Raw genomic sequence first — 27,912 nt, 5'->3', positions numbered from 1 at the left:
GGCTGGAGGTGAGCAGGGTGTGCAGTTCTTAAGGGATTCCTTTGCTTTCTTGTTTATGGCAAAGAAGAACATGACGATATGGAGATGGCAGGAGGAAAATGCAGTGGAGGTAGAAGAGTTGGAGTGAAGCAAGATGAGTGGACAGAGAAGACCAAACAGGTGTCAGAGATACATTGGGCAGAGTTTAACTGGGACAGGAATTTGAAGCAGCCAGTGGGAAAGACTGTGGTGGCATCCAGGAACCCTGTCTGATAAAATACAAAGTTTATCGGGCCAAGCACGTATCTCAGCTTCTGTAGCCCAAGGCTTTTTTTTGAATCTGATTTGTATACTTAGTTTTAATGAAGATTTAGTCACTGCGATTGTAAAAAAAAAAGCTTGAAGTCATAACCAGAACAGAAACGCCGGAGCAATCTGTGCCTAAATTTGCAGAGGAAATCTGACCTAGGATCCAGAAACGAGCATTTCCAGAGCGGGTGAAGGTCACCAAGCAAGGAGGGTGCGAGCAGCCGTACCGAAAAGCAACAGCCCAATAATGTGGGTGGTGGGATGGTATAAAGACGGGGAGGTACAACCTGCACCCCTGCTCAGCCCGGCGCCCCAGGTGCGGGGTTAAGGGCAGAACAGGTGGCCGGCCGGGGGGGGCGCAGAGGGCAGAGCTGCCCGGGGCGGAGCGGAGCCGAACCGGGCCGGTGCAGGCGCCAAGCGGCGAGGTTCGGCCCGGGGACAAGGAGGCGAGAAGCGAACCGGGCCGGGAGGGGCGGAGCGGAGCGCACCGGGGCGGGCGGGGCGGGCGCGGCACCTGCGTGCTGGCAGCCCGGCGGCGGCGGCGGCGAGCCCGGCCCCCTCGGCGGCGCCGCCAGACGGCGGCGGGCCGGGCCGAGGCGCTGCTGGGAAGCGCATCCCGCCCCGCTCCGCCCCGGCAAGCCGCGGCCATGACCGACAACATCCCGCTGCAGCCGGTCCGGCAGAAGAAGCGGATGGACAGCAAGCACCGCAGCGGGTGAGCTGCCGCTCCTCGGCTGGCCGCCGAGCTGTGTTGCGGGAGGGTGGGCGGGCGGTGCGACCACCGGCCCCCCTCGCCTCGGGGCGGCGGCGGCGGCGGGGTCCCCGCTCGGGGGCCTTTGCGGGATGCCCGGGGCAGGCGGGGTGCGGGGCTGCGGCGGAGGGGCAGGCGGGAGCCGCGTTGCCCTGCGCTGCGCGGCCGTGGTCCGAGCCCGGCGGGAAGAGGAGGAGAAGAGGAGGAGGAGGGAGTGGGGGGGAAGGCAGGCAGGCGGGCGCTGACAGGTTGTTCCTGACGCCATTGCCGTGGCACGCCCGGGCGGGGGGCAGGAGCCTGCCGGGAGGTGCTGGGCTGCGGCCGGGGGGGGCGCCGGGGCTGGGGAGAGCGGGGCCAGCCATCAGTTGCCGGTTGGCAGCCCCTTGCGTGGGGAGAAAAAAAAAAAATAATTAAAAAAAATCATGCCGGTCGGCCCTTATCCTCATCGCCTTCTCCATCAGAGCCTTCCAGACAAAGCGGTGCCTGGGCGGCAGCGAGCGCGGCTGACGGTCGCCGCAGCCCAGCCCGGCCCGGCCAAGTGGGGCAGCGATCGCCGGCGGGCGCCGCTGCAATGGCCGGGCTGGCCCGGGCGAGAGGCGGTTGTGTCCCCGGCTGCCTGACACCATCCCTGCTGTCCGTCCTGTTCGTCATCCCCGCTGTTGCGCTTGGCGCGGGGCTGGAGAATTACAGGCTGGTGCCTGGGCGAGCGCTCGGCCTTCGCTGAGGAATAGCCTTGGACCAGAAATGGTGTTTGTAGGTCTGTAACAAAGGTCCCTGTCTCAGCGCAGAAGGCTGGGTTTAACTGTATCGGTTAAAGCAATACAATATCCTTGGTGTGGGATGTTGCAATACCCCGAGCGTGGGATGGGTTCCTCAAGGAATAGGTTTATACTGGTATTCCCATGCCTCCTTAAATAAGAAAGATGGTCCTTTAATACTTTTTTGGGGGGGAGGGAATTGCACCACTATGCAGGTGGGTTGGTTTGTACACAGTGGGGTGTGCAGGGTATCCAAGTTACCTGGCTGTCAGTTATTGCAGAGCTTCATTTGTCCCTGGATAATTTGGTTTTTAGAATGTGGTGAGTGATATTAGCAAAATAAACCCAAATATCGAAGGAAATCCTGACTGTTAGAACAAGAGGAAATTGATGCTTTTTCCCTTGTTTGTTATGGGTTTGGGTGATAGTTTTGACTCAGATTCCTCTAATTGAAATTGTTCTACATAGTTTATTTGTTATTGGAATTATACCTTATTATTGACATTGTTTCTAATAGTTGATGTAGCAATATCCATGCCAGTTGATACTGAGCTGGGAGGTGTGTGTGATGCAGCAAGTAATTCCTCAGAGCTTGTGTCACATGGATCACTGGGCAAGTTCCACAAGGTACAGCCACCATGGCATTAAATTTGGTGATGTGATTGAAAGGGATCAGGGACAGGTGGAGGCCTGAGAAATGTCTCAAAGCCTCTTGAATGATTTCTTTTCCTAAAGTTCTCTAACCTCCACCAAGACCCTCTTGGGTATTATGATGTGTTCAGTAGTGTCTAACAGAAATTGCCCTCATCTAACCTAAGCTATGGTTCGTTGGTTGTGGACTCTACTTGATTAGCAGTCACAGAGATGATGTTTCCAGTGACAGCAAGAAATTCTGGCAGTGTGAAGTTGTGAAGGAAGATTGCTTAGGTTTTTTTCTCAATAGCAGTCTGAATAACTTGGATTTGAGGTTTACGTTTGCTGCGGTAACTCTGTTTGGGCGTGAGACTTAGCATATATTAGGAACTCTTGTTTTACTGATAAGTAGCCTGTGATATGTTAGTAATTTGGTCGAATGATAGTGTGATAGCAAAGCATCAAAGTCGAGCAAATCCAAAGCAGTATTATAAACCAAAGAAGAAATCAGCTAGCTAGTCAGGGCGGGTCCCTGATGTTGCATCCAGGACAGAGTCCTGGGAATCCTAAGCCATAATCAAGACTTTTTTTCTTCTGTTTCCTCTGAGAAAAACCCAGACAAAAGCCTTCCAAGTTATGTTCCTTGATACATACGAAAACCCAGGGATAAGCAAGTCTTGAAAGGCTTCACCTTAGCATAGCCCTAACTGCAGTTTCTGCTGTGGGGATTTCTCCCCACCAGTGGGGGCAAGTTCTCAGACAAAGATTTTTGTCAGTGTGGACTTCGGGAGTGGGGAACAGATATCTGTTTGTGTACTGAATGACTTCATAGAAATCTTCATGTATGTTAACAAAAAAGTAAGAAATGACTAATTCTCATGTAGGGCAGGTGTCATCCAAACAAGGCTTTCATTACAGCCTCAGTCTCTAGTGTACTTTGAAGAGAAGCCAGGGAGGAACTTGCATGGTAGCCTTGCAGAGATGAATGATGGTACAGACAGCTGAGATCTGTGTCGAAGAGAAACTGTGTGCTTAATAAACCAGTGGGAGAAGTGGTTATCTGTTCCTGAGCATAACTTTAATGTGGATCTTCCTTGCTGCAATCAAAGGCTAACCTCTAAATTCTGCAGCTGTATGCCTTGAATTCATCCATATTCTTCCAAATGCTTTGCAGCACTCTGAAAACCACTATGAGATGTGTGCCAATTAGGAGGGAAGGATAACATTAACTGCAGCGGGACTGTTGGTGGGATGGCAAGTGAGTCTGAGCTTCCCAGGGGCTGAGTTGTGCTGGGAAGGGAGCCGCAAGTTCCTGAAGCACCCCAGATGCTCCGTTCAGTGCATGACACAAGTTTTTCCCTAAATAGCTTATGGTCTCAGTCCACAGTCCTGCAAAGCTCTTTTTGAAACCAGTAAACTGCTGTGCTCAGGCTTCCTCTGCGCTGTAAAAAGGCCTTGATCCAGAAATGTGGGGGGAAGAATGCAGAACGGGATGGGGAAGAAGGAGCTTTACAGTAACATTTCATGCAGCCATTCCGTTGTATGTGCGTGTGTACTCTGGCTCTATTTAAAATGGCAAATTCCATTTCAAAGTCAACAGAGAGAGAAGGGAGCTCCTGCCCTCCGTCTGCTTGCATGTGGGTGTGCCTCAGCGCGTGCAGAGCTGGGCTGGTTTCCCACAGACGAGCTGTTTTGCACCGCAGCACTTGGCGGACGGGCAGGGGTGGGCTGCAGGAATAGCAGCGCTCCTGGCCCCTTCCTCAGCCACCCCAGCTGCACTGTTGCATGGCGTGAAACGGGGGAATGGTTTGAATTGTGGAGGTGCATAAAAAGGCTAGGTGGTTGTGTAAGGCTCTGTGGATTTTTTTTTTTTTAATCAGTGGAAAATTCTTCATATGCTTTTACAATAATGAAATGTGGAAGGTTGGTTTGTATATTAGAGGTGCCAAGGACTTAACAGCACAGCCTGTGAGAAACATAGAAACATCATCCAAGAAATGTGCTGGCTGTAGAAGTGATTAAATATGTTGATGAACTTCACCACTAATTTGACAAATACTATCCCAGTATTAGACAAATGTGACACTTCTTTCCATTAGGTTTGTTTTATATGAAAAAATGCTTATGAAAGCATTTTTCATTTGCTCTCAAATAGCTCATCAAACATGCTGCATTTATAAATAAAACCTGCTCCTTTGTCATGGCTATTAATCTGGCATCTGACAGTCAATCTGTCATATTACTGCTTCTTACATCATCACTAAAAATGCATTTTTGTAAACAAATATAATCCCAAGTGAAGTATACCATAGACCTGTTGTTCAGCACCTTCCGTTCATTTGGATACCTGTGCAGGTGAAGGGCCACATCACTTACAGTACTCAAGGTTTTTGATACAGTTCACGCTGAAAGAACAGCTTTTGAGTGGTTGCGATTTTATTTGGGGATTTGTGAATTTGGTTTTTATTATTATTTTTGCAGAGTTATGATTTAAAATGTGAATAACACAGTGCTGTATAAGCTTCCCCATATAAGCTGTCTTCATATATTTTTCATGTTCTTTTTGTAAGATAATAGTTATTAAAAGTTCCTGGTGTACAGCAACTTGCTAGCTATATTGCAATGCTGTTCTTAAATGCTTCAGTTGCGAAATGGAGGAAGAATGTTTAGAAATGTGTATTCCTAAACTTTTATAGAAAATTGCTTACATTTCTGTAACTTTGTGATTCCCATTCCTGGAAACTGCATGCTAATTTTATCAGCATCTCTAAGCAGCCATGTAAACTTTCAGCTGTTTTTCTAGACAATCTTTCTTTCCCTTTCAAGGACGTAGTCTTCTGATTTCCTGATGGAAAGTAGTTTGTTATTCCTAATGATGGCGATAGTTCTCTCCTGCCAGAAACGGCCAACTTCCGCCAGTGACACTGACCTTGCCCTGCGCAGAAAACTTTGGAGTAATGTGATGGCCTGAGCAGCCCCCTCCCCTCATCATGCAGGTCTTTAAGCTTGATACCTAAAAATAGGGATGGTATCCAAAGAAACAGTAGATCACAGAACTATGCAATGCCTGTAAAATTCTTTCAGGGAGGAACAAGTAAGGTAACTGGAAAAAGCTGATAGCCCCAGTCAAAAGGACTTTTTATTCAATGAGCACCAGGATAATTTGAAGACACATTTGTGTACTTGTTTGCATGTGCTCAGAGTACTTTGTTGCTGGTACCCAACTGAATGGATTTGTCAGAATGTTTTTTTCACGGTTAAGGTTATTCAGTTTCCAGAGGAGAAAGGGAAAAGGAGACTGTCTGAAAATGTTCCTTGCTAGGTTCACCACCCATCTTTCTGCGTCTTCTTTACTTTTTGCTCTCGGTATGAGTTGTGTTTTGTCATCCCAGCATGTGGGCATCCCAAGTCGGATATCTAGCGGCACAGCCCAGGACTTTGCACCCTAAGCGTGGCTGTCTCTCCCCGCAGTACAAGTCCTTGGCAGCTTTGGGGGCTTTTGCTTTGGCTCCTGTGAGCGCGCAGCAGCCGTGCAAGGCTGGCGAGCACCAGGCTTTCACTGGTGTTGTGCCAACCCAACCTGGTGCAATAATCAAAGTAGCTGTGGACACCGGTGTTTACTCACATTGCAACATCGGCACATGTAAGACAGAAAGGGTTCGGGTAGTGAAACTGTCCTTTCTGCAGGTCAGCCTGGGTAGGTTAATGAAATCTGCCATTAGTCTGTTAAAGTACGATCTGCCATTGCAGCCGTTCCTGTTTGCGTAAAGCACTTTGTAAGGAGCACAGATGTCATACAGAGGATTTTAAAGCATAACTAATGAGCTTGGTAATGTATTCTTCCTTGATGAAGTTTAAGGCATCATTGAAAAGTTTTAAAAAATAAAAATTATGGCAATTGAATATCTTGGGGGGTGGTGGTGATAAACGTCTGCCTGTAAGAATGAGCACATGGGTCTGTGCTTGAGAAATGTCTGTGTACTTACCAAAAGCTCATTTTTCTAACTTATTTCAACAAGCCATGGGCTGACACTTGCACAGTTGGTGTGCAGATATAACATTTCCACTAGCCCAGGGTTTGGATTGTGGGCTTCTGCTCTGTGCCCACCCAGGAAAGCACAGGCAGCGTGCTGGGTGGTTTGTGGGACAAGAGGGGAAAAAAAAAAAAAAAAAAGGTCACAAAGTTAAAAAAGAGTTAAATGCCAGCACTGGGGTTGGCTAGGTGCCTTCATAACAAAAACTCTTTGGGGTCTTTGAATGTGTATGGGATAAAAATCAGCATTTGCTGATTTTCAGCCACTGGTGCATGAGTTACTTGCTGAGCACTATATGCTCTGGAGGACGCTTTGAGACAATGACGTAATGGGATTCCTGAGGGCTGATAAACCTCCCCAGATAAAGCATTGCAACGTGCGACTCTGTTATTGCTGGTTGTAGTATTGTGTTCATTGGTTGGACTTTTTTTTTAATGAATTCCTTTACGTTGCATAGAACGTCTTGCTAAAAGGCTACGTAGGAGAATTCTTAGTAGAAATGGTGTATATTCTTTACTTGAGCATTGATACTACTGATAATCGCCTTCAAAAACTTGCTAGGCAGGAAGTTTTTCTTTTGTTTGTCCAATTAGGTTTTCAGTTTGCTTTCCCTGTAATTCAGGAGGTTGCAAAAACTGTGACTCTAACCAAGCAGGAATTTCACAGAAGTGTTATTTTTACACAGGAGATTCTCCCATGCCCTTTCTTGCTTATACTTGGAACTGCATTATTTTTAGATTGATTCTCAAACCTTATAGTAACTCAGCATTTGTAAATTAAAATTCTTACAGCAACAAGAATCTTTGTGGTGGGAACACCATGAGAGGTCATGGCTTTGATTGCAGAATGTGTGCTAAATTTGGGGTAATTTTCTGCAATTGCCTTCTACTTCCCTGCATTTGTAGGTGCCATCAGTACTGAGGGCTGCTGTCTCATTTAGAACCAAGCAAGTGTAAGCAATTTTGCAATGCTAGGTGTTAGCATTCAGAGACTAGTGAATTCATAGTAATTTGGAAAATAAAAGATTAAAAGCAATATAATTGTATGTAAACAGTTGGGCAGAGTGCGCTCTTCTAAAGTTAAATGTTCTGATTAGTTTGTGGGGTTCATTTGCCATTTTCTTATACATTCATGAAGAAAAAATGCTGATAAGTCATTGAACTTACTAAAATGTCTGGAAGTTTGCTCTGGAGATTTAGGTACTGGTTTGAAGATCTACCCAGATACTTGGAAAGTTCTTTGGAGTGTACTGGTGAATTTTACTTTGTAAAAAAAAAATTCTCAGCACAAGTAAAAAATACATTGAATTCTAGTAGTACCTTCTTTAAGCCTTATCCTATTGTAAATATTATGATATAGGTGCATAGGTATTTTTGCTGTTGAATACAATCCCTAGAAGAGGCCCACCCTAAAAAATAAACAAAGGTAACTGGTTTCAGATGTCTGATTACAAGGACCGACTTACTCTCTCTGTAACTGGGAAGCACATTGTGATGAAACAGGGTATATGGACACCAGGTTTGCTCCCTTGGGCAAAGCCTCTTATTTGGAGCCTTATCGTAGAGGTCATTCTGAATTCACAGTCATTAAAACATGGAATCAAGGCTAATCTTGTGTGGTTTTCTCCATTGTGAAAGAAGGAAAAGCTCCTTTTCCCCCCTCACCCCCCCCCCCCCCCGCCAGCATATCTATTTTCTATTGTGATCCAAATACCACCATTTTCACTATCTTCCGTTAAAATGTATTTGGGGTACAAGTGACTATTTTTCTTAGGTCTTCATCTGCAAACACGAAAGAAAACTGCAATTAAAAGCTATCAAGCTAATCAAACATACTTCTGAGGTAGAGTTTATGAATTTGAGTCTTTTACACCAACTTTACTGTTTGTCTCATGTTGGTAACTGCCTTTCAGATGTGGGTATTATACACAACTTTGTGGGGAAGAAAGATCTACTAGTTAGTTTTTCTTAACAAGGAAAAAAATGTTTGTAGATTTGACAAAAATTGATAGTTTCAGGGAAAAGTGTGACTTTTTGAAGTGGATTACATTTAGGGTACTTAGGTTAATTACAGTTTTATGGTACTAGGAATAGTCAAGGATGGAATTGCATTGTCTTAGAAATGTTACAAAAGCAGAATAACAGGCAATGTCCCTGTATAAAGGTAGGCAGAGATGCCAGTAGTGGTGCTGCAAGTCTGTAGGAAGTCAGATGCCTTTTGTATATACTTGAACAGTAAAGCATCTCCAATTATTTTATGCCAGTCCTTTGATCTAGGTATTCATGGCTATCACAGTTTTGAACTGTTCACGTTACCCGCTGTGTTAATTTCTGTCAGATTTTCCTGCATTCTCCTAATTTTCTCCTCTTCAGCAAATGAACAGTTTGCAAGTCAGAGCTGACAACTGCAGAGACTTTGATAAAGCTGACCTCTACATGGTCAGTGACAAATGTGTGTAGGTGAAAGCAGTAGGATAGTTACTGAAATTGGGGGACTTTACAAGTCCTCTGGGTTTGGAATGGAGGGTTTGACTTACCTGGAGCTGGTAAGAGACTATTCAGCACCATCCAAAACTTGTGATTTTATGTTCCTTCAGTACCGATATGTGGGTGCTATGTAGTGTTCTGCTGTCTTGTCAGCATTTTGGTCTCAAAGCTTCTTTGAGTGAGAAAACCTTCTCTCTCCTGTGTTTGGGTGGCATCTGTACCCTTATGACTTAGGTTGTTCTTGAGTACAGACTAGAGAAAATCCACCTTTACAGGGCTCATCTGTCACTCTTCATGAAATACAATAATGTCAAAGTAATTTGATTATGCAAAAATCCTTTTATCTAGTTTTAAAAGCTTGTGAGAAATTATCTTGCAAGTCAGCCTTGTGAAGTTAATGTCTGTGCCTGTTCATGGAGCACCAAATCACATGGTGACACCTTTTCTTTACTTCTGGAAGCAAATTTAGTTTTTCTTTCTCTTCCGTACTGAAGGAATTGACTTAACTGATAACATTTCTTTCCGTTTATTTGCATCCAGCAGGACATAAAACATAAAAAACCGTTTTTTTGTAGGAAACCACCTTCTGTGTGGCGAGTTGTAAACTGTTCATCATGCTGCATGTATCTTCTGGCAAGGCAGTGTCTTCAAGAGCTGAATGCTTTGTGTGCTTCCTTAAATAATTATTTCTTTCCGTTAGATGTGTGTTTAACTGAAGTTTTGTGGCAGAATGCCGTGATTCGAGAACAGATCTTAGCGGTGGTTTCTGGAAAGATGTTTGTAAGAGCTCTGAAGCTTTTGGTTATCAATCTGGCTGCTACTGGCTTTCCCAATTGTCAGTGAAATTCAATAGGTCTGTTTTTAAAGGAACAAGGGGGATTGGGGAGAGATTGGCTTTCAGTAAGAAGCAGCGACAACAGAAAAGTAACCCTTTTGGGGTTTGGGAGGGTACAATGCTGCAATTTCGCACAGAGAGGCTTTTTCAAGGTGCAAGAGGGATCTCTGCTAAGTCCTCGCATCTCCCACGAAGTAACCAATGCTCTGTTTGATTCCTTGCCTCAAGTAAGGATTCGTTACGTCGAGCAGCGCGTGGTTTTATTCACTAAAATTCGTGTGAGAGCTGAATTTCCGCTGGCTGCAGCAGCCGGGTTGAAGGCCCCGTGAGGCGCCTCGAGCTGGTGGTGGGCAGGCTGGGGTGGCCTGGGGGCCATGGCGGACAGGCTCCGGCCTGTGGAAGGAAAGTCACGGTTCTCTGGTGTTACCATTACTTAATGAATTGCACGTGAATCCTCCACATTCTTCTAGAGAATAAGTGTTTCCTGTCACCTCATCCAGGGATCTTTTGGTTGAGAAAAGCAACATCTAGCCTGAAGTTTGTAGGCCATGCAGTGGTTTCCGAAACGGGGAGTACAGTTTTGTTGCGTATGACACCCAACTGTGTGCTGGAGGAGATTTTAACCTGGGTAATTTCAAATATAGGCACCACATGCCATCGCTGGGATTTATTTATTGACTTGGGTGAGTCCAGAGCTCCCCAACAGCAGCGGGGAGAGGTCGGGGTACCAGCTGGGCCGGGGCTGCTGAGGGGACCCGTGGTGAGGTGTTGTGTACTGGTGGTTTAAAGCGGTGCTGGGAGACCTAGCTTGTTAGCTCGCATCTCCCAGCCTGGATTTTAAATATCTCCCCCAGCGAGAAGAGGGAATCCTTTAGTAACCCTATCAGTTTCAGTGAAGTTGGTGTGGCTTTCCTGAATTCCCATGTAACTTTTTAGCAACCACGTAACTTTTAGCAAAGGCCAGAAATTATGCGAAATAAGTGGCTTTAATGTAAGCCTGAGTTGAAAAAGTAAAAAATCAGCATGCCGATGTGTTCCTATTTTATTTATTTTGAATAATTTTTTGAAAACTGGCATTACAAGATATAAAAAGTAACTGTTGAGCTGGATAATTGAATCATGACAGTATTAAATAGAGCAAGAACAGAGGTCCTGCTGACAAAGTAGGCAAAAATGCAGGAAAAAAATTAGAGGAGAAGTTACATTGGACTAGTCTGTCTGAAAATAGGATGCACTTAAATTCCTGCAGCCGTTTCCCTGGCAGCTTGGGTTTGCAGCACTGGATCCAGGCGTTGGTCTGGGCTGTCTGAGCTCGCAGCCTCTGCGGTGGTGCAGCAGCAGGACAGTCACCTGAAGAGCTGAAAACATGAATTACTACAGCTAAACTAACAAACTGAGATTGTGTAGCTGGATCTACAGTGCGTGTTCTCAGTCGATGAGAATGTACATTAACTACTAATGAATAACACACAATTTGCCATTGACATAAACAGAGCTGATGACTGTAATACTGTGTAAAAATAAAATCAGTAATCATTTAGTATCTCTTTTCAGATTCCTCTTGAGGTTTAATTTTTTGAGGATTATAGATTATAATTCCTTGGCAAGACTATTTTAAAGTGCAAAAATTCAAATATTAAAGCCTTCTGTTAAAAAGGTACAAATGTTTATGAAGTCGGGGTTGTGAGGAAGGGGAGGAGAACGTCTGTCTCCATCTCTTTTCTTGAGGACATATAGGATCACTTTACACGTATATGTTCTTGTTTAAATTTAGTTTGTAAATGGGTAAAGCCTCCTTTTGTTTGAGGAAGTTTCCATACACCAACAAGGAAACAGAAGCACTAATAAAAAGTACCTGTTACTATTTGATTCACAGGAGCTTTCTGGCATAAAACCTGCAATCCAGGGTTGATGCAAGGGGACCTTTCTGCCTGTACCCCACACCTCCTTGCTTCCTGAAGCCCTTTCATTCACAGGAGGCAGAAGCTCCCCCAGCAGCCAGCACTGACTCAGTGTAGCGATGAGCTTGGTCCGTGCTTCTCTGTGCATCAGTTTCTTGAAAGCAAAACAAGGAGCCTCCCCAGGCCTCATTGCTGCAGGCGCATTTCTAGCACTGCCGCAGGCCTGACCAGCTTTGAACACATGGTTGCGTGGTGTTTTAGCAACAGCTCCAACACCATACGAGATGTTTGCTCGTAGCTCGGCGGACTGCGAGGCAGGTTGGCAATGGCTTTAGCAGGCAGAGTGTCTATTTGGTAGAAAGTCAGGCTCTGGGTTTTAAGATGCTTGTGATACAGTGGATAATTGACAGATGAGAGGTGGTGAGTGACAGATCAAGAAGTGATGCTCAGCCGTTCTGCCTGGCTGGTGGAGAGGGTCTCAGGTGTGTGTTTGTGAGTCAGAGAAATGTGTTAAAAATTAATGCATTAATTTAAAATGAAATGTTCCTTCCATAGGTGTTGTGAGTGCTTAAGATGCTGTGGCAGGAGAGACCCAAGGCCTCGTACTGTTTGGCTTGGCCATCCAGAGAAGAGAGACCAGAGATACCCCCGCAATGTGATCAACAATCAGAAATACAACTTTTTTACATTTCTCCCTGGGGTAAGTGTGAAGAAAGTTGCTTTTCATCATCCTGCCCCAATGCTTTCCCTAATTTCAGTGGTTTTACAGTAGACAGATGCAGAACTGGGAGCTGGAGGAAATAATTAAAGTTTGGGTTGTGTTTGGTGGGCCTTCTGGAAAGGCTGCCTCAGAGCAGCAGCAAACCGGACACAGATCTGTCCTGAGTGTCCAGGACTACTTTTAAGACTGCCCTAAGTTAGCATTTAGGCAGTAGAGGAGCATGCGAAAATATTTCTGGTGGTTATTTCAATATGCATAATTTCTGAACTCCATTAATCTCCTCTCTCCCTCTTTTCTTTTTTTTTTTTTTTGTTTGTTTGTTTGTTTTGTTTTTGTTTTAGGTGTTGTTTAACCAGTTCAAATACTTCTTCAACCTTTATTTCTTGCTTTTGGCCTGCTCTCAATTTGTTGTTGAAATGAGGCTTGGCGCGCTTTACACATACTGGGTTCCTCTGGTAGGTAACTTAAGGTTTATTTATTCAAGAAAGCTTAATTTTGATGAAATTTCTTTTGCTGCCTTTTCTCTAGGGCATTACTTTGCACCTTAAATCATTTTGTTAGCTTACTTTTTCAGGCCAGCTCCACACCTGTCATAGCGTAGATGCCTGTTCTGGCCGTAAGCTTTATTTTGTAGAGGTTTGTCAAGGGTGTGAGAGGACTCTGCCCCCAACTTGTTCATCTGTGGGGTGTTAACAGGCACAGAGCCCTCGCCACTGGCCATGCTGACTGCAAGGGCAGCAGGGCTTCATGAATAACATAAGAAAATGAAAAAAGACTGGAGCAACATGTCTGCTGTTCACAGCTGCATCTAAACACGGCGTGTGCTCGTGGAGCATCTGTGTGGGGTGTTGCGCCCTCCTGGGGTGGTCACACAAGAGCCGGTGCTTGCGGGACCCCAGAGCAGCCTGGCAACTGCAGCGAAGGACTGAAGGGCACCTTTCAAAAGTGACCTTAATGAGTGGCCATATGCGCAATGTTGGCAAATTACGCTCCCCTGCCAAACAGTTTGACCTGTGGCCTTGGGATAGGTCAACAGGCTGCTTCATGGTTTAACCGTATTGTAAAAATCAAATGAAAAAACTGAGAAACAGCCTTCCACAAACCTCCCACGTATAAAAATAGACACACATACTCATTCACGCTCACGCAAGGTGCAGATACTCTTTCCTTCCTGTAAATTATTTGCCCTTTTCTTTTGATAGCCATGTGTTTCATCTGCGATCAAAGGAAATCGATAATAATCAGGTTTGAAGCAGAAACTCCAGTGCTGTCAAAGGGCAGAACGAGGAATAGTTGCACAGAACGGGCTTCTTAAATCTCTAAAATGCACTGTATGAGCTAGTTACAACTGCTTAAATGCTTAAATGTAGGTACCTATATATTTTTTTTCTTTTATCCCAGTAAAACTATTATTTCTCTTTCTATGTGAGTAATTTCTCTGCTGCACTTCAGCTCATAGTATTGTAGAATAATTTTGGTTCAGAGGGACGTCTGGTCCAACTGTCTGCTCAAAGCAGGGCTATCTTTAAACATAGGTTGGTTTAACTCATCTACCTGAGTTTTGAAAATCTCCAAAGATAGACATCCTTTTTACTTTAAAGAAGCAACTGAAAATTGATTTAAAAAGCACAGGGCTCTTTCTAAGACACTACTTGTGCACTGATTTGAGAAATGGTGGTGGTAAAAATTCATGGCTCTGTTGAGGGAGCTGAGCAGGGGCAAAGGAAATTTTTCCTGCCTTTTAGACTTCCAATACAGTAAAATCCCCAGTAGAAGCCAGAAGGAAGTGAAGGGGCCAGATTCGGGACTTTGCTCCAAAAATTCTGTTTAATATTAAAGCCTGGATCTCACTGAATTCTCTCTCAAGTGTGTGCTGTATTGCATTTGCTGTGTGAATCTAAGGCTAGTTTTGTAAGATCCTGTCCTATAAATAAAGTATACATGCACACACAGGTTCTCTCTTTCTGGGTTTTGTATAGGCAGTTGTGACTTGTCTATGCCAGGTGAGCAATTAGAATTTGGCATATAAGCTGCCAGAAAGCAGGGTAAGAAAGGTCTTTGTTCATTACTGGCTGCTAATACGAGTGTTGGGGATGGAATGACATATGAGATGACACAGTGAGTCGGCACATGTGGGAATATTTTGGGGTGATTATTTGAAGACTCTTCAAACAGCTGAAACATAAGTTGAAAATAACTGATGCTCTTTTATTTTATTTTTGGAAAGCCACAAAGGCCACTTGTAAATAGAAGAGAAATGTTCGTTCTTTTCTTGATTTGTTCGTTATGGGAAAGAGATCTTCCACGGTGGTGCAAAACAGACAGTCATGGTCCTGAATGCTGGAGGGTGAAACACTTCTCTGAAAATATTGTATTAATGGCTTCTTACTTTCATTGTTTGTAAATACAGGATTGAATACAGGCATGTTTTAAAGAAGTAATTGCCAATCCTTGGGTCTCTTCATGTGTCTGCATTTTTAAATGCTGCAGAAACATACTACATTGCATTTCAAGACTGATACTAATTAATCTAGATCATGCATTTAGACGCATATGTATGTACTAGAATTAGGGACTATTTAGTTCTATTATAGGATTGTGAGAGCCGGCAGGTGAAGTGTACTTCAGTATTTTAATAATTAAAGACACTGCTCTCCTTTGGTCTTAGTAGCTCTTAGGTCATTCTTCATAATTTTTCTTTATTTAAAAAAAAGTGAGAATTTGAATTGTTATTGTGTTGGGTAGTGTCAGCAATGCTCTACAGCAAGACTTCCCTGAGGTGGTAGCGGAGTTCAGGTTAAGTTCCTTGTGTCCAGCTTAACAACTTGTACATACAGTTTTTGGAGGTGTGTGCACAGCCGTTCTTTCTAAAAATGAAGTTACTTAAAGTTGGAAATTGCAACCCACTGGCAAAATCTCCTGTTTGGGTAGGTGGGTATTTACAGATGTTTTCCTGTGTTTTTCATGTAACCCTCAGTTTCTAACACTGCCCTGCCCCCTTCCTAAAATAAAAAAGTTTCTTATTGACAGAGATAATCAGTACATGGTTGCAATTTTCAATACAGGTTGTAAAAAGTTCATTTTTCTTCTGTAATGGATGAGGAGGGTTTTAACTGTTTAGCGAGTCTGAGCTGAATAGTGCCTAATAAAATGACTTTGTGGTACTAGCACCATGAAGAATTGTTTTGCATTAATTTAGTTATTTTTTTAATATAGTGAAGGATGTGATGTGAGCATTTTCCTCATGACAAGAGGAAATGAAGTGGCTGTTCATATCCACAGAAAAGTAGGACGGAAACCCTAGTCAGACAAGTGTGTAATTATTCTATGAGTAGTTCATGTTAATATATTTAGAGTGCTTATTTGTGTAGGTTGACTGTGTGTATACATACATGCACATGAATACACATGCATTATTTATCTATATATCTGTATATATAAAAGAGCGTCATATAAATTTCTATATAGATTTCTACGTAAAGAAATCTCCCAGACTAGGTGAGCTAACTTTGATGGCTCTGTGGTGGAGGGAGTACTGAGATTTGAGGCATCCTGTCTTATATTGGACTTTTGTGTAACCCCTTTCAGGCTTGGTTACACACCTGTAAAGTGAGATGAAATATGTTACTTATGCTCTTCAGATAAACTTTACAAAGATTTGCTTGGGGAGGTACTGGCAGAGCATCACAGTAAAGCTGAGAAACAACCATAATTTTTTAAGCACCAAGTCTGTTGTCAGTTTGCTATTGGGAGTTCCGCACAGCAGTGCATAATATCACTATGATGATTTAGTGAGAGAAGATAGAATAAGGAAATGCAGATTGTTGGCAGTGGTACTGATAAATATTGCTCTTATTAGAGGCAGATGTGATTTTTTCCTGACCTTTTCATCCATTCTGTTTCCCCCCACCATGCTCCTTCTAGGGATTTGTCCTTGCTGTTACCGTCATCCGAGAGGCCGCGGAGGAGATCAGATGTTACATGCGCGACAAGGAAGTGAACTCGCAGATCTACAGCAAGCTCACAGCGAGAGGTCGGCTCGGTGGCTCCAGCGTGCCCGCTGCATCCTGGCGCAGCAGCGCCAGGGGTTGCAACTCAATCAAACGCTGCTGACAGTCGGAGAAGCAGAGTTCAAGGAATGGGGAGGGGGCTGTGGGCTCGCAGGCACGTGGCTTTGCAGGCACGCCGCCACTCCCGCTGCTGCTGCGGAGGCCTCGGGGGTCTGGGTGGCTTCTCGTGGATGGCTCCTCGCCGGGCTGTGGTGGCTGCTGAGGGTTTCCTAGGGAGATGCACAGCTAGTGCGAGGGGTGGGTGTGTGTTAATTGCTTCCGAGAACTTCAGAGCATCATCTTGGCTACTTGAGGCATGGGGAGTGGGCAGCCAGTGTGTTCACACGTGCAGGAGCCTGCTTTGTGGGCTGGGAGTTCACTGCAGCCAGCACCAGGCAGGGGTGAACTTCCAAGCAGCTGGTGTGGTATTTTTAAACCCTGCTTGCTCCTAACTCCAGTGTAGGCCAAAACTTCTTTCCCTTCTTGGTGGATTAGAGTCACCAAAGAAAATGAAACTGGATCTGAATTGCTCTAGGTTGTGGAGGTGAATGTTTCCAGAAGGAAAATGTGTTTTCCTTCCTGCAAAGCTGTGATAGGAGAGAAGTGCTCTGTAATGTTGCATGGATGAAGGGAGGGAGAGGCAAATACAGCAAACGGCATAGTAGGAAGAAAACAAGAATGGAGCTATAGCAGATGTGATATGTTTGGGGTTTTTTTTGTGTTTGTTTTCCTTCCAGTTTTGGTAATAGTGCATCTGTCTTCCCTCTGCATGTGGTTTTTGCTTGCTCACCCTGTCAGGAAGAGAGACAGATGTAAGAAGGATTCCTACAAGCTACCAATTCTATTCTTTAATGGAAACAACAAATGCGTGCTTAAAAAAGGGAGGAGGATCCACATAGGCAAATAATTTGCAAAAGCACTTTACTAGAAGAAATAAATCTAGGTCTGTGAAATTGTCAGAATATGGTTATGCAGAGGTTGATTCAACTAATGAGAGTGACGGTAGGCTATGTTCTAGTGTCTAGGACTGGGGACCCTTGCAGCACAGGTACCGCAAATCATAGTTAAGTAGAAGTACTCTGTGTACTGAAGGAGCTTGTGAGTGCATGTGTTAAATTTAAGGTGACTTGCTGGACATACTGACATGTTCCATCACTTACTGGGCATGCAATAGTGTTGAATTTCATAGTTTTTTCTGGGTTGTACCAGACAGGGACTTAAATCATGCAAGTCCTTTGCTAAAAGAGAAGGTGTGATATGTTATCACATCTTTTGTGTGTTTCTGTTAGCAGCAACTGATGTAGTTCGTCAATACTGGCAGTATCTTGTACTTTTTTGTATAGATCATCTTTAGCCCCTTCCTCCAACTGTGAGGAGTTGGGAGACCTCATTTGTAAGTGAGCCCAGGCTGCAGCAGCTCAGCTGTGTCTGATCCCTAGCTCTGGCCATTGTTTACAGCTGTGCCGTACCTAACAAAGACATTTAAATTCTTGTTTGAAAAAATCAAATGCTGCCTTACTATGGAGTTACTCCTAATACCATGACAATGATGATGAGGTCAGGGTTTTGTTTTTAAAAAGGGAATTAAACTGAATTTAAGCAACTTTATTTTTTTTTTTTCATTTCCAGTTTCTTTGTTATAAGTTTATACCCTTGAATTAAGATGCAGTGAACTAGGTGTAGTAAAAATATGCTGCTTTTAACACTTGCACTTTTAAGAATAAGGCTGCTTTTTAAATGTAATTGCTCAAGGCTGTATATATTTCACATGCCGGGAATTATGAGGCAACTCCGAACTAGGGAGTTTGAGTTTCTGAATATTAAATCCCCTTTTAATAACGTGTTCTTACTACAACACTTAAAATGCTTGGCAACCAACAAAAGCCTCATCCAAGAGGGGTGTACTACATCTATTTAAAGATATAAAAGAGTTGCCTTCTGGATTCTATTCAATGATCTATAAGGGGCCTGACCTCTCCTTTAGTTCTTTTCATATTGCTATTACGTTTCCCATGAATGATTTCCCTCCCCCCAGTCCTTTAACTTTTCTAATTTTGTGAAAGAAACCAAGGAGGATTGGCAGCTGGGCACTAGCTGAAAGTCTTAAGCCACTTTATTTAACACGAATTTGGTGCAGAAACAGGAACGAGACTCTCTAGCGGTATAGTTTAGAGTAGGAAAAATAAAATTATTTATGATTGTCTTGTGGTTTGGGGAGAAAAGTAATTTTCTGTCTCTCCCTGAATCTCGGTACTCAAGCTTTTCAGGAGACCTGAACATCTCTTTTTCCCCTGATTAAAACCTTAGCACCTCTGAGAATCACCTAGGAGCAGGGAAGTACCTTGTGAGGCCACCATGGCTGGGGGATGGAGGTGTGTTGGGTTTGGTTTATTGTATCTATTAGTACAGTTAGAAAAAGTAGGCAAGCTTTCAAGGAAACCCTTCATCAGGTCAAAAGTAGAAGCAGCAAATATCAAAATAAGTTGAGAACAGCTGATCCTAACGATTAATTTTCAGTGTAGCTGACAAAACTCCAGGTAGGACTTGCCTTGGACTGTAGGCTGTTTGGGGGGTTTTGGGTGTTTGGGGTTTTTTTGTGTTGAATAGCAGGGTTCATGCTTCAGGATAGTGGCACAGCACTGTACTGAAAAGGGGCGGTGCAGAAGGGTACTGATGCACAAAAGCCCTCTGTAATGTTGCTGTGTAAATTTTTTTTTTTAAAACTTCACAATAGTTTCACCTCTAAAGCCAGTGTTTTGGCGTAGGGGGATTAGGTTAGGCTCGACACTGAGCACTGCTGTCTTGACGATTGGCTATAATCGATCTAATGGAGCACTGTAGCTTTCTCCAAGCTATTTTTATTTCTCCTGAGTATTTGCACTAAGCTGCAGTTAAGGTGGCTGGAGAATAGTTTTTCCCATCTCCAACCTTGGCCTCCCAGTGCAGCCCCACAGATGTAAATACATACTTAGGTCTGAATGAAGCCAGGGAGACTTAAGCACATGCTTATATGCAGTTTTGAATAGGGATGGAAGTAAGCACAGATTTAAATGCTTTCCCGAATCGGGATCCTCTTGTCCTCTTTGTGTGTGGTTCCTCGCGCCCTGTACAGAGCCACAGCTGCAGCGTGGCTGGGCACAGCTCCTGCTGCCGGCCGGGAGCTCTCCAGCTCAGCACACCCGCCAGCCTCGTCCCCCAACCCTGGGGGGGGTTGGTATTTTGGATTTGCAGCGTTGCTCCTGTACATGAAACTTTTTTCAGGCACTCTTCTTGTTAAGCTTTTTAAGGTTCAATAAGCTGCTGCTTTGTAGAGAAAAAGGAAGAATCCTTTTTGGATCACATTTTATTTTGAATATAGTTGCTGAATTTCAGGGACTAATCTTTTTGGAGGGCAGTGTGACGTAGTGTATTTCCTCCGTGTTCCTTTATTTTACATAACATCAAAAAAATTCCACTCTGAACCTCTTTTCTCTTTCTACTGATATGATCCATTTATGTTCCAAAATGATGAAACCAGCAGACTTCTGGAAAGCATTTTTTTTTAATAGAAAGCTCTCCATTTAAAGGACAGTTGTTTGGATTGTAATAAAAAATAATCAAATTTCAAACCCCTATTCATAAACCTACAAGCCTCCTTGTGTTCAGAAGTCTGTGTGCTGACTTTCTGCTTGATAGAAAGCTAGAACTGTGCTTGCAAATTCTTGGTTTGTTTTTCTTCTCTCGCACCCCCCCCCCCCCCTCCCTGGGTAACACTGCATAATAGAGAGAGAAACTCCACAGAAAGAAATGGGAAGAGACCTCCTACTGAGGGGTGCTACTTAAGATACAGATCATTGGCATTTACCAGCCATATAAAAACAATATTTTCCCAAACCCTCTGAGTCCTGCTGCACCATTTATACAGCATAAGGCTGCAAAAGCCAAAAGTTTGGTGTAGCACATCCAAACAACCTTTTTTTTTTCTCCTCTCCAGATGCATTTAACTTGTTTTAATAAACCTCTGGCTTCAGCTTTAGTTCCAAATTAAGTGTTTTGATCTGTACTTTAGAGAAGCTCTGCAGATCTATTGTGAAATCTTGGCTTATGTGTTCGCATAATAGAAAAAGGCATCTCTTCTGGCTAATATATTTAATACTTTAAATAATCTGCTTTATGGTACATCCATCATGCTGCAGATTTGGTGATAATTTCAAAGACTATAGCTTAAGTTGGAACAAACTGTTTGCATTTTATTATGTTTACTTTTTTATCTTTAAAAAAATAAATCAGGTTACAGCAAAGAATGAAACAAACACCAATCAAATTTTAACAACAGGGGGTTTTTAAGTAAGAGATCAACACTAGTTGCTTTTTAAAATTGTGTTAATCACTGACTTGTATTCTGATTAACTTCAGAAAATATAAATTGGAAGTATTGTAAATGCTAAATAAACCTATGCGTATTTAGAGGAAGCACTTTTAGATGCATTTATAAAAGCAGTAATTTATTATTACAAAAATACTTTAATAGCAGAGCAATACTGGGAAATGAAGCAGTTGTGTTATTAGCTAGTTTCTTAAACGTGCATGAGAAAACATCTAATGTTTAGGAGGTAGTTTCCCCACAGAAAGAAAAAGGAATTACAGAATTCCCAAGATCAAAATAAAACTAATTCAAGTAAGTTGCTTTATGGGAGTCCTGAGTCAAAGGAAACATCTGGTCCTGCGCCTTCTTAGCAGGACATGTGGTACATACTGCAGAGATGTCATCCATGAAAGGCCAGGAGTATGGCTGGAAAAAGTAGAATTAGCTTTGCTACCTAAAAAGGGCATCTCACTTATACAGTAGTTATAAAAATGTATATTGGTAGACAGGTCCTCTCTTTCTTTTACCTTAAAACAGCTGAGCTTGGGAGGGTTATTGAACAATACAAATCTGCTCCAGCTGCTTTGATTTCTCTCCTACTGGAAAACTTTTACAGCAGATGATATTGTTTTCAGAATAATGATCCAAAAAGCATTGTATGTGCATAATGATAGGAAATCATCATGTTATAGCTTTGTCCAGGCGTTAATTTTTCTTTTCCAGCATGAATTTACATCATTAAGGAAAGCACTACAAAAATAAGTTTCCATTCGTGAAACCTGCAGATAGTGCTTCTTATACTCACAGTCACCAAATAAATCCTTGTGATCTTTAAGAGAAATACATAAAATATGGTTAAACAAACCCACATCTCGTTCCAAGAGCTTTTTTGCACAGTGGTTTCAGAATTGCTATGCCTGTGTGGGGAGAGCACACTGGGGTTTTTTTCCTCCTTTGCACGGGAGAATATTCAAAAGCACTTTTTGTTGTTTTGTGAATAACCGTATTAAAAGGGGAGGAAGAGATGTTATCTGTCAGACCCTTTTAGTGTCATAGTACCTAACTTTGTATAGCCCATACAGAAGACTGCCAGGGATGCTTTTTTGGATCCTCTTGGAGTGCGGCTTTTCTTTTCAAGCCTCTGCGTAATGGACTCTTAATCCCCAGTATGCTTCCTGCCCTGGCAGAGATGTCTTTAGCCCAGCATTCATTTTGTTTACTTTTTTTTTTTTTAAACTAAAAATCTTGCAAGGCAAAACCCAGGATCCACAAAAGACCTATGAGATATTTGTGAAATGGGCCATGACTGCTTATAATTTGTAGGAATAATTACAGCATGTAAGGAAGTCTGCATTTATTAGCAGCAGTGATGAAGCATGTTGTTAAGCACACAGTGTGTCACCAAAGCAGCAGGCTGCCGGGAGCCCAGAATGGCTTTCATTGTTAATTTGGAGCAGAAACACTGAAGCATATCCTGAGAAGGATGCTAATGAAGGGACTGCCAGTAGTAAAATCCTAGTGACCTTTGTGCTTTGTGCTAATTTCTATTCCCCCTCCCTTCCCCCTTCTCCTTTCCCCCTGAGCTGCTATCTGGCCAGTGAGCCCATGAATTTTGAGGTACAGTAGGAGTGTTGTCCATGCTGGGGTGAGCTCCACGTGCCTCCCCCACTTCCACTCAAATCACAGCAGATTAAAGAGGCTTTTGTTGAAATATAACAGACAGACACATAGAGGCAGGGTTCAAATTAACTGATTATAAATCACTAGTTAGTCTGAGAAGCCAAATCTAGAGCTGGCTAATGATTTGAAATTACTAGCCAATTGTTAAATTAATCCCCTGTTTTAAAGCAACTGGGAAATGTTTGACAGCTGCAAAGAAATAAATATTTATGCATTTTCTGTAGGACCCATACTCTGCAGGGCTTGTTCAGGCTGTGTCTGTCCAGAGGCAAAGGAGAGGTGGTACAGCTGAGCCAGATACAAGAGCTACAGCAGGGAAGGAAATGAGCCTGGTTTTTAAGATGGGCCTATTGTACTTAACGGCTTTCAGGGCTTGGATCGAGAGTCGAGCTTTAGATTTTCAGCCACCTAAGGAAGAGGAGTCAGGAGTTGATGGTTCCCTACTGTAATTTTCCTGTTCTTGCTCTGTTGTCTGCCTGACGCTGAAAGTATTTTCAAATTCCTGGGTTAAGCAGTACAAAAAAAGTTTAAGGGCTTGTTTCAGAGTTGTCAGTAGAGAGTGACCAGGGAGTTTTGCATCCAGGGCTGAGGTCTGGAGCTGTTAGACAAGAGGCTTTCAGCCCTTTTCACAGATTGAGACCCACTGCTTTACCCAGTGGCAGCAGTGGGCTTGGTAAGCCTTTACAGGGCAGCGTTGCCTAATTCTTCTGATAGAAACGTTATTTCTCCAGAATAGTGAAGTGGAAGGAAGGGAGGTAAGGAACATCACACAGCACCCACAAACCCTGTCCTGCTGCTGCTCTAATGCACTGATATCTTTCCTTTGCAGGGACTGTGAAGGTGAAGAGCTCTAATATACAAGTAGGCGACCTCATCATTGTTGAAAAGGTTAGCCTTTATGTGTAGCTTTTCTGTGTAAAGTACTTTTTTTGCAAGACCGTAGAAAATGAGATCCTTTGAAGTCATGTTTGTTTTACGATAGGCTTAGAATGTCAGGTGTTAGAACACTAGTTACAATATTTAATCACTTTTCAGGGTTCCCCCGCCCCACCAAAATAGCATCATCATCTTTGCAAGTGAGAATAAATCTGTAGATATGCACGTGTAACCTAATTTTTCCACTTATACTATAGCAAGATAAAAAGCCTCCCTGGTCCTATCTCTGACTGTTGGACACAGGTTAAATACCTGATACAAATGCAACATCCAAATGTTGCTTTGGGTGTAAACAACACAAGTATTGGGAGACACAGTGATCCATTTGTAGGCACTGGTATGTACAGGTATATTTCCCCTTTTATACAAGTTTATGTGTGGTGTTTTTAATCCACTTTTTTTTTTTTGCCCACACACTCTGTGCAAGCAGCTATGACCTCTAAAACCATTAGTATGAAAATATTCAGTACAAAAAAAGAGAAAAATGGTAACTGTAGATTCCAGATACATGCTTTCTTCTAGTATGGGACTTCTTGAAAGGAAACCAGCATTAGTTTAAAATTTCTTCACACTGCTAGAATTACTCACTAGCCCTTTTGTAAACCTAGCTGTTGGTGGGTTGGGTCAGTGGGAGCTGGCACCAGTTATTATTCTGCTCTTGGAATTCTGCAGGGAAGTGAGTTTAGGATTCAAAACAAAATGAATACCAAGCTTCAGTTTGACAAAGAAATCCTCTTTCTCCTCCATATCCCCTTTGCTTGTCACGGTAGGGCTGTGGAAGGCGGCTGCACACGCGTGCAGGGCTGTATGCACAATAATGGCCTTTCTTCTCCTAACAGAACCAGCGGGTCCCTGCTGACATGATCTTCCTGAGGACGTCGGAGAAGAATGGTAAACATCTGGAACCAATTGTCAAAATAGCCATTAACCTTTCACTGGTTGTTTAGAGAAAATTATCTTTTAGAAATGTGAAAGAAATAGATAATAGTAAATTTTTAGAGCGACAGAGAATTCAAATACTTTTATGGACTGCCACTTCTCAGGATGTTATACTCTGTTTTTGTTTGCTAATCAAAGAATGTAGGTGGTTGAACCCAGGGTAAATGAATCTGGTTGCATAACAGTTTGTGTTTTAGATGTAAATAATTTTACTTGCCGTTCAGGTTTGTTTTGTTAAGTGTGGGATAAGGAAATGTTTGATCAGAAGGATTAGAAAACATAAAGACTAATGGGAACATTTCAAATGTCCTAAAGATACAGCACAGAGTCTGACTGTATTCTGGACTAGTGGAAGGAAATGAATGTGTGATGCGAGAATATCATTCTTGCGTTATTAACAAAAGTTACTTGAAGTCAGATACTGTTTCCAAAGAAAGAAGGGTGTCCTAGATACGAAGCCATTTCATGAGTTATAGATGTATCTAAGACAGATCTGGAAAGAGCACTGACTGGTGTTGAAAATCCACAGGATCTTGCTTCCTTCGCACTGACCAGCTGGATGGTGAGACAGACTGGAAATTGCGGCTGCCCGTTACCTGTACTCAGAGGCTGCCAACTGCTTCTGTAAGCTGCCTTTGTACAAAATACTGTACTTGTTAAACATGCGTATCTGTTTTACCTGAAAAATGTTCAGGTGCTTCAGTTAATGGGCTGTTTTGAGAAACAGGTTAATGCAGCATTGTTCTGCATAGGGCTCAGTGCATGCTACAGATTGGCTTTGGCAACAAAGCTTTGTAGTTTTGGCTACAGATTAGCTTTGGCTCTTCCTGAGCTCCAAGGCAAGATTTCAGGTAAGGTGAAGCTAGGTGTCTCTGTGTGCCACATGGCTGTCACCACAGAGCTGTGCAGATAGGCACTGGGGTTGACAGCTAGAGAATGGCCTTGCAGCAGAAGGTGGCTAATGGTAGGATGCTCCTATTTTCTTTTTCTTCTCCAGAGACCATTGCAGTAACTTACTGCAGGATAGGTCTTGTTGCAGGATAGGTACCTTTGGTGGTGGTACTTCTCAAATGCTCCCTTTCACTCCTTGCACTCCAGTAAGTTCAGAGGCACAATTCATGCATTTTCATGAAATGGCTTCAGAGGCCATTAAGTTTTCATTGCTTGCCTTTATGAAAGGAGGAGTGTCACCGTGGAAGCTCCACTGTATGATCTGAAATAAGCATATAACCTGCATCAAACATGCTGTTTCCCAAAATCTCTAGCTAAGTAGCTTGTGTGTTGTTTTGTTTGTTTTTATTTTTTAAAAAAAGAAAACAAGGGAAAGAAGGGGGAATCAGAGTACCTGCTTTATTGATGTTCTATCTGTAAAAAGTGCAAGAAGTTTATTTTATACAAAGGCTTTGAAGCAAGGCATTATCTCCAGGGGGTGAATAGTTCGTGCATGTGTAGGAGTCAGCAGTGAAAACGCTGTGCAGAATTGGCCTATCTTCTTGTCACCAGAGAACTGTTCCTAGTGACACTGGCATCTTGAACTAAATATTGAGTGATAGGGTGTTCCCTGATTGCCTTGGAAGACTACTCCAAACCTTCTTTGCCATGAAGTAATAAGTGTCTTAGGCTGTCTTGATTATTCAGGCTGAAATTTCTTTTATGGGGCACTGACATCTAAGTAACTCCCAGGAGTCTCTCAGGTATCAATTCAAGAAATAGTCTGCAGTGAAGCTGGTACACCAATTGTATTTTCTCTTAGACAGTTGGGCTCCACTAAGTAACATGATTTAGTAATTATCTTAACTTCATAAGTAACTCTCCCTCAAAGTATTTTGGTAGAAACACTTGTACATTATTAAAATGTGGTTGTCTAACTGTCTGCCAAAACATGTCTGTTTTATAGGACCTACTGCAAATCCGATCCTATGTATATGCAGAAGAACCCAATATTGATATACATAACTTTGTGGGGACCTTCAGAAGGGTGAGTCTTGCTGACATATATTTGAAATCATATAGGTAGTGTTTGCTATGCAACCCTGCTGAATGCTACCAGGTTGCCAGAGTTTTTCAGGAGAAATAGTGAAGTCTGTCTTACCATTCCTTGTCTCTTCTTTCTCCCCCCCCCCCCCCCCCCCCGCCCTTAAAATCTGTGAAATAAATCTGAAACAAAAATATGGTTATTGAAGCTTTGACTTGGAGACAATGTCATAGGCTGTTGAGGATTATGGACCTTACTCTGAAGGTACTAGATCTGAACATTCAGACAGAGATTGGTAGTTATGTATTCATGGTGCCTGTTCAGAAGGAAATCTGGACCACCATAGACTGTAGGATTAAAATCCTTTAATTGTGAAAAGACAGGGGATCTTAGCTAGATCAGTCAATAGCGGTCTTAATTCTGAGTCAGTTGGTTTTTTGCCTTCAATTGCATACAACCTGTATGAACTCAAGTTACATCTGCCCCCTATTTCAGAGGGCAGCAAGCAGCTCAAGAGCCACTGTGAAATATCACCATTAAAAAAATATATATCTTTTGACTTGTTGGGAAGATGCATTGCCTACTTGGGGCAAAAGGTTGAGTTTTTTTCCTCTCAGTGGAATTATGAACATTTTCAGAGATTCATCTAACACCCTTGGGGACCTTTCAGAGGACAAATGGTTTTGTAACAAATAGGAGACAGTTACAGCTTATTAGAAGTTGTCTGCTGGTATTTTAGCTCAAAATTTTAGGTTTTGCCCTTTTATCTTTATGTGGCATGGTTTAATCTGGTTTAATAGTGCTGGCACAGAAGAGGAGTTTGAGTGGCTTGGGGAGGCAGTTCTTGTATAAAATCTGCACAGACATTAATTCACTTTCTCATGCACAAGTACAATTGTGTAGAATTAATCTTTTGGTGCCTAAGAGGAATTGCACTTTCTTTTAACTGTTCTCTGGTGTGTATCAGACAACTTTCTAGGCATCATTGAGCAGTCCAAACAGGTTCTCAGTGAGATCTTAAAGTAGCAGGAGAAATGCTATTAATCCACGTGAGCCAAGTGAGGGAATATTTTCCTGTAGTCCCTGGAAAGCTGCTGACAAATCCTTTTCTCATTTATGATTCCTGGGGGACTTCAGCAGGCAGAGGTATCTTAATAGATTTCCACCCCCCACCCCCCTCCCACCGGCTCTGAACCCTTCTACTCCACTGAAACAAAGTGCTTATGTTTTTAACCCAACCAGAGATATACCTGGGTTTATGAAAATCCTCCATCTTATCAAGAAGCCCTCTACCAACACTCCCCATATCCCTCTCCAGACACCTCTGTGTAACTCTCATCCACTGGCCTTTTACACTACTGACAAGTTTGTTTGGTTTTTATCCTGTTGTAGGAGGACAGTGACCCTCCAGTGAATGAAAGTTTAAGTATAGAAAACACCCTATGGGCCAGCACAGTGATTGCATCAGGTAAGATGGAGGATGTACATTATTATTTTTTTTTAAGGGAATATGTTAACAATTTTTAAAGGTCTTTTTGTAATGGAATAATAATCTCTGTCAGTTGGAGAAATTAGCAGTTG

General features: G+C 42.8%; 1 protein-coding gene across 1 annotated transcript in view; it reads left to right on the top strand.

Annotated features, from left to right (window-relative positions):
- Positions 1-898: 898 nt before the first annotated feature.
- Positions 899-27,912, top strand: part of ATP9A (ATPase phospholipid transporting 9A (putative)) — a 65,810-nt gene continuing 38,796 nt past the window's right edge. The window contains exons 1-9 of the mRNA XM_075019526.1: positions 899-1,003; positions 12,242-12,386; positions 12,749-12,862; positions 16,332-16,440; positions 23,311-23,369; positions 24,257-24,308; positions 24,886-24,980; positions 26,254-26,334; positions 27,724-27,799. Coding sequence (XP_074875627.1) covers positions 936-1,003; positions 12,242-12,386; positions 12,749-12,862; positions 16,332-16,440; positions 23,311-23,369; positions 24,257-24,308; positions 24,886-24,980; positions 26,254-26,334; positions 27,724-27,799 — 799 coding nt within the window. The 5' untranslated portion in view covers positions 899-935. The remainder of the gene's footprint in view (positions 1,004-12,241; positions 12,387-12,748; positions 12,863-16,331; positions 16,441-23,310; positions 23,370-24,256; positions 24,309-24,885; positions 24,981-26,253; positions 26,335-27,723; positions 27,800-27,912) is intronic.

The sequence above is a fragment of the Buteo buteo genome, chromosome 2 (assembly GCF_964188355.1).
Source record: "Buteo buteo chromosome 2, bButBut1.hap1.1, whole genome shotgun sequence".
Classification (NCBI taxonomy): Eukaryota; Metazoa; Chordata; class Aves; order Accipitriformes; family Accipitridae; genus Buteo; species Buteo buteo.
Note: the sequence above shows the minus strand (reverse complement) of the source record. Positions and strands in the feature narration are given on the sequence as shown.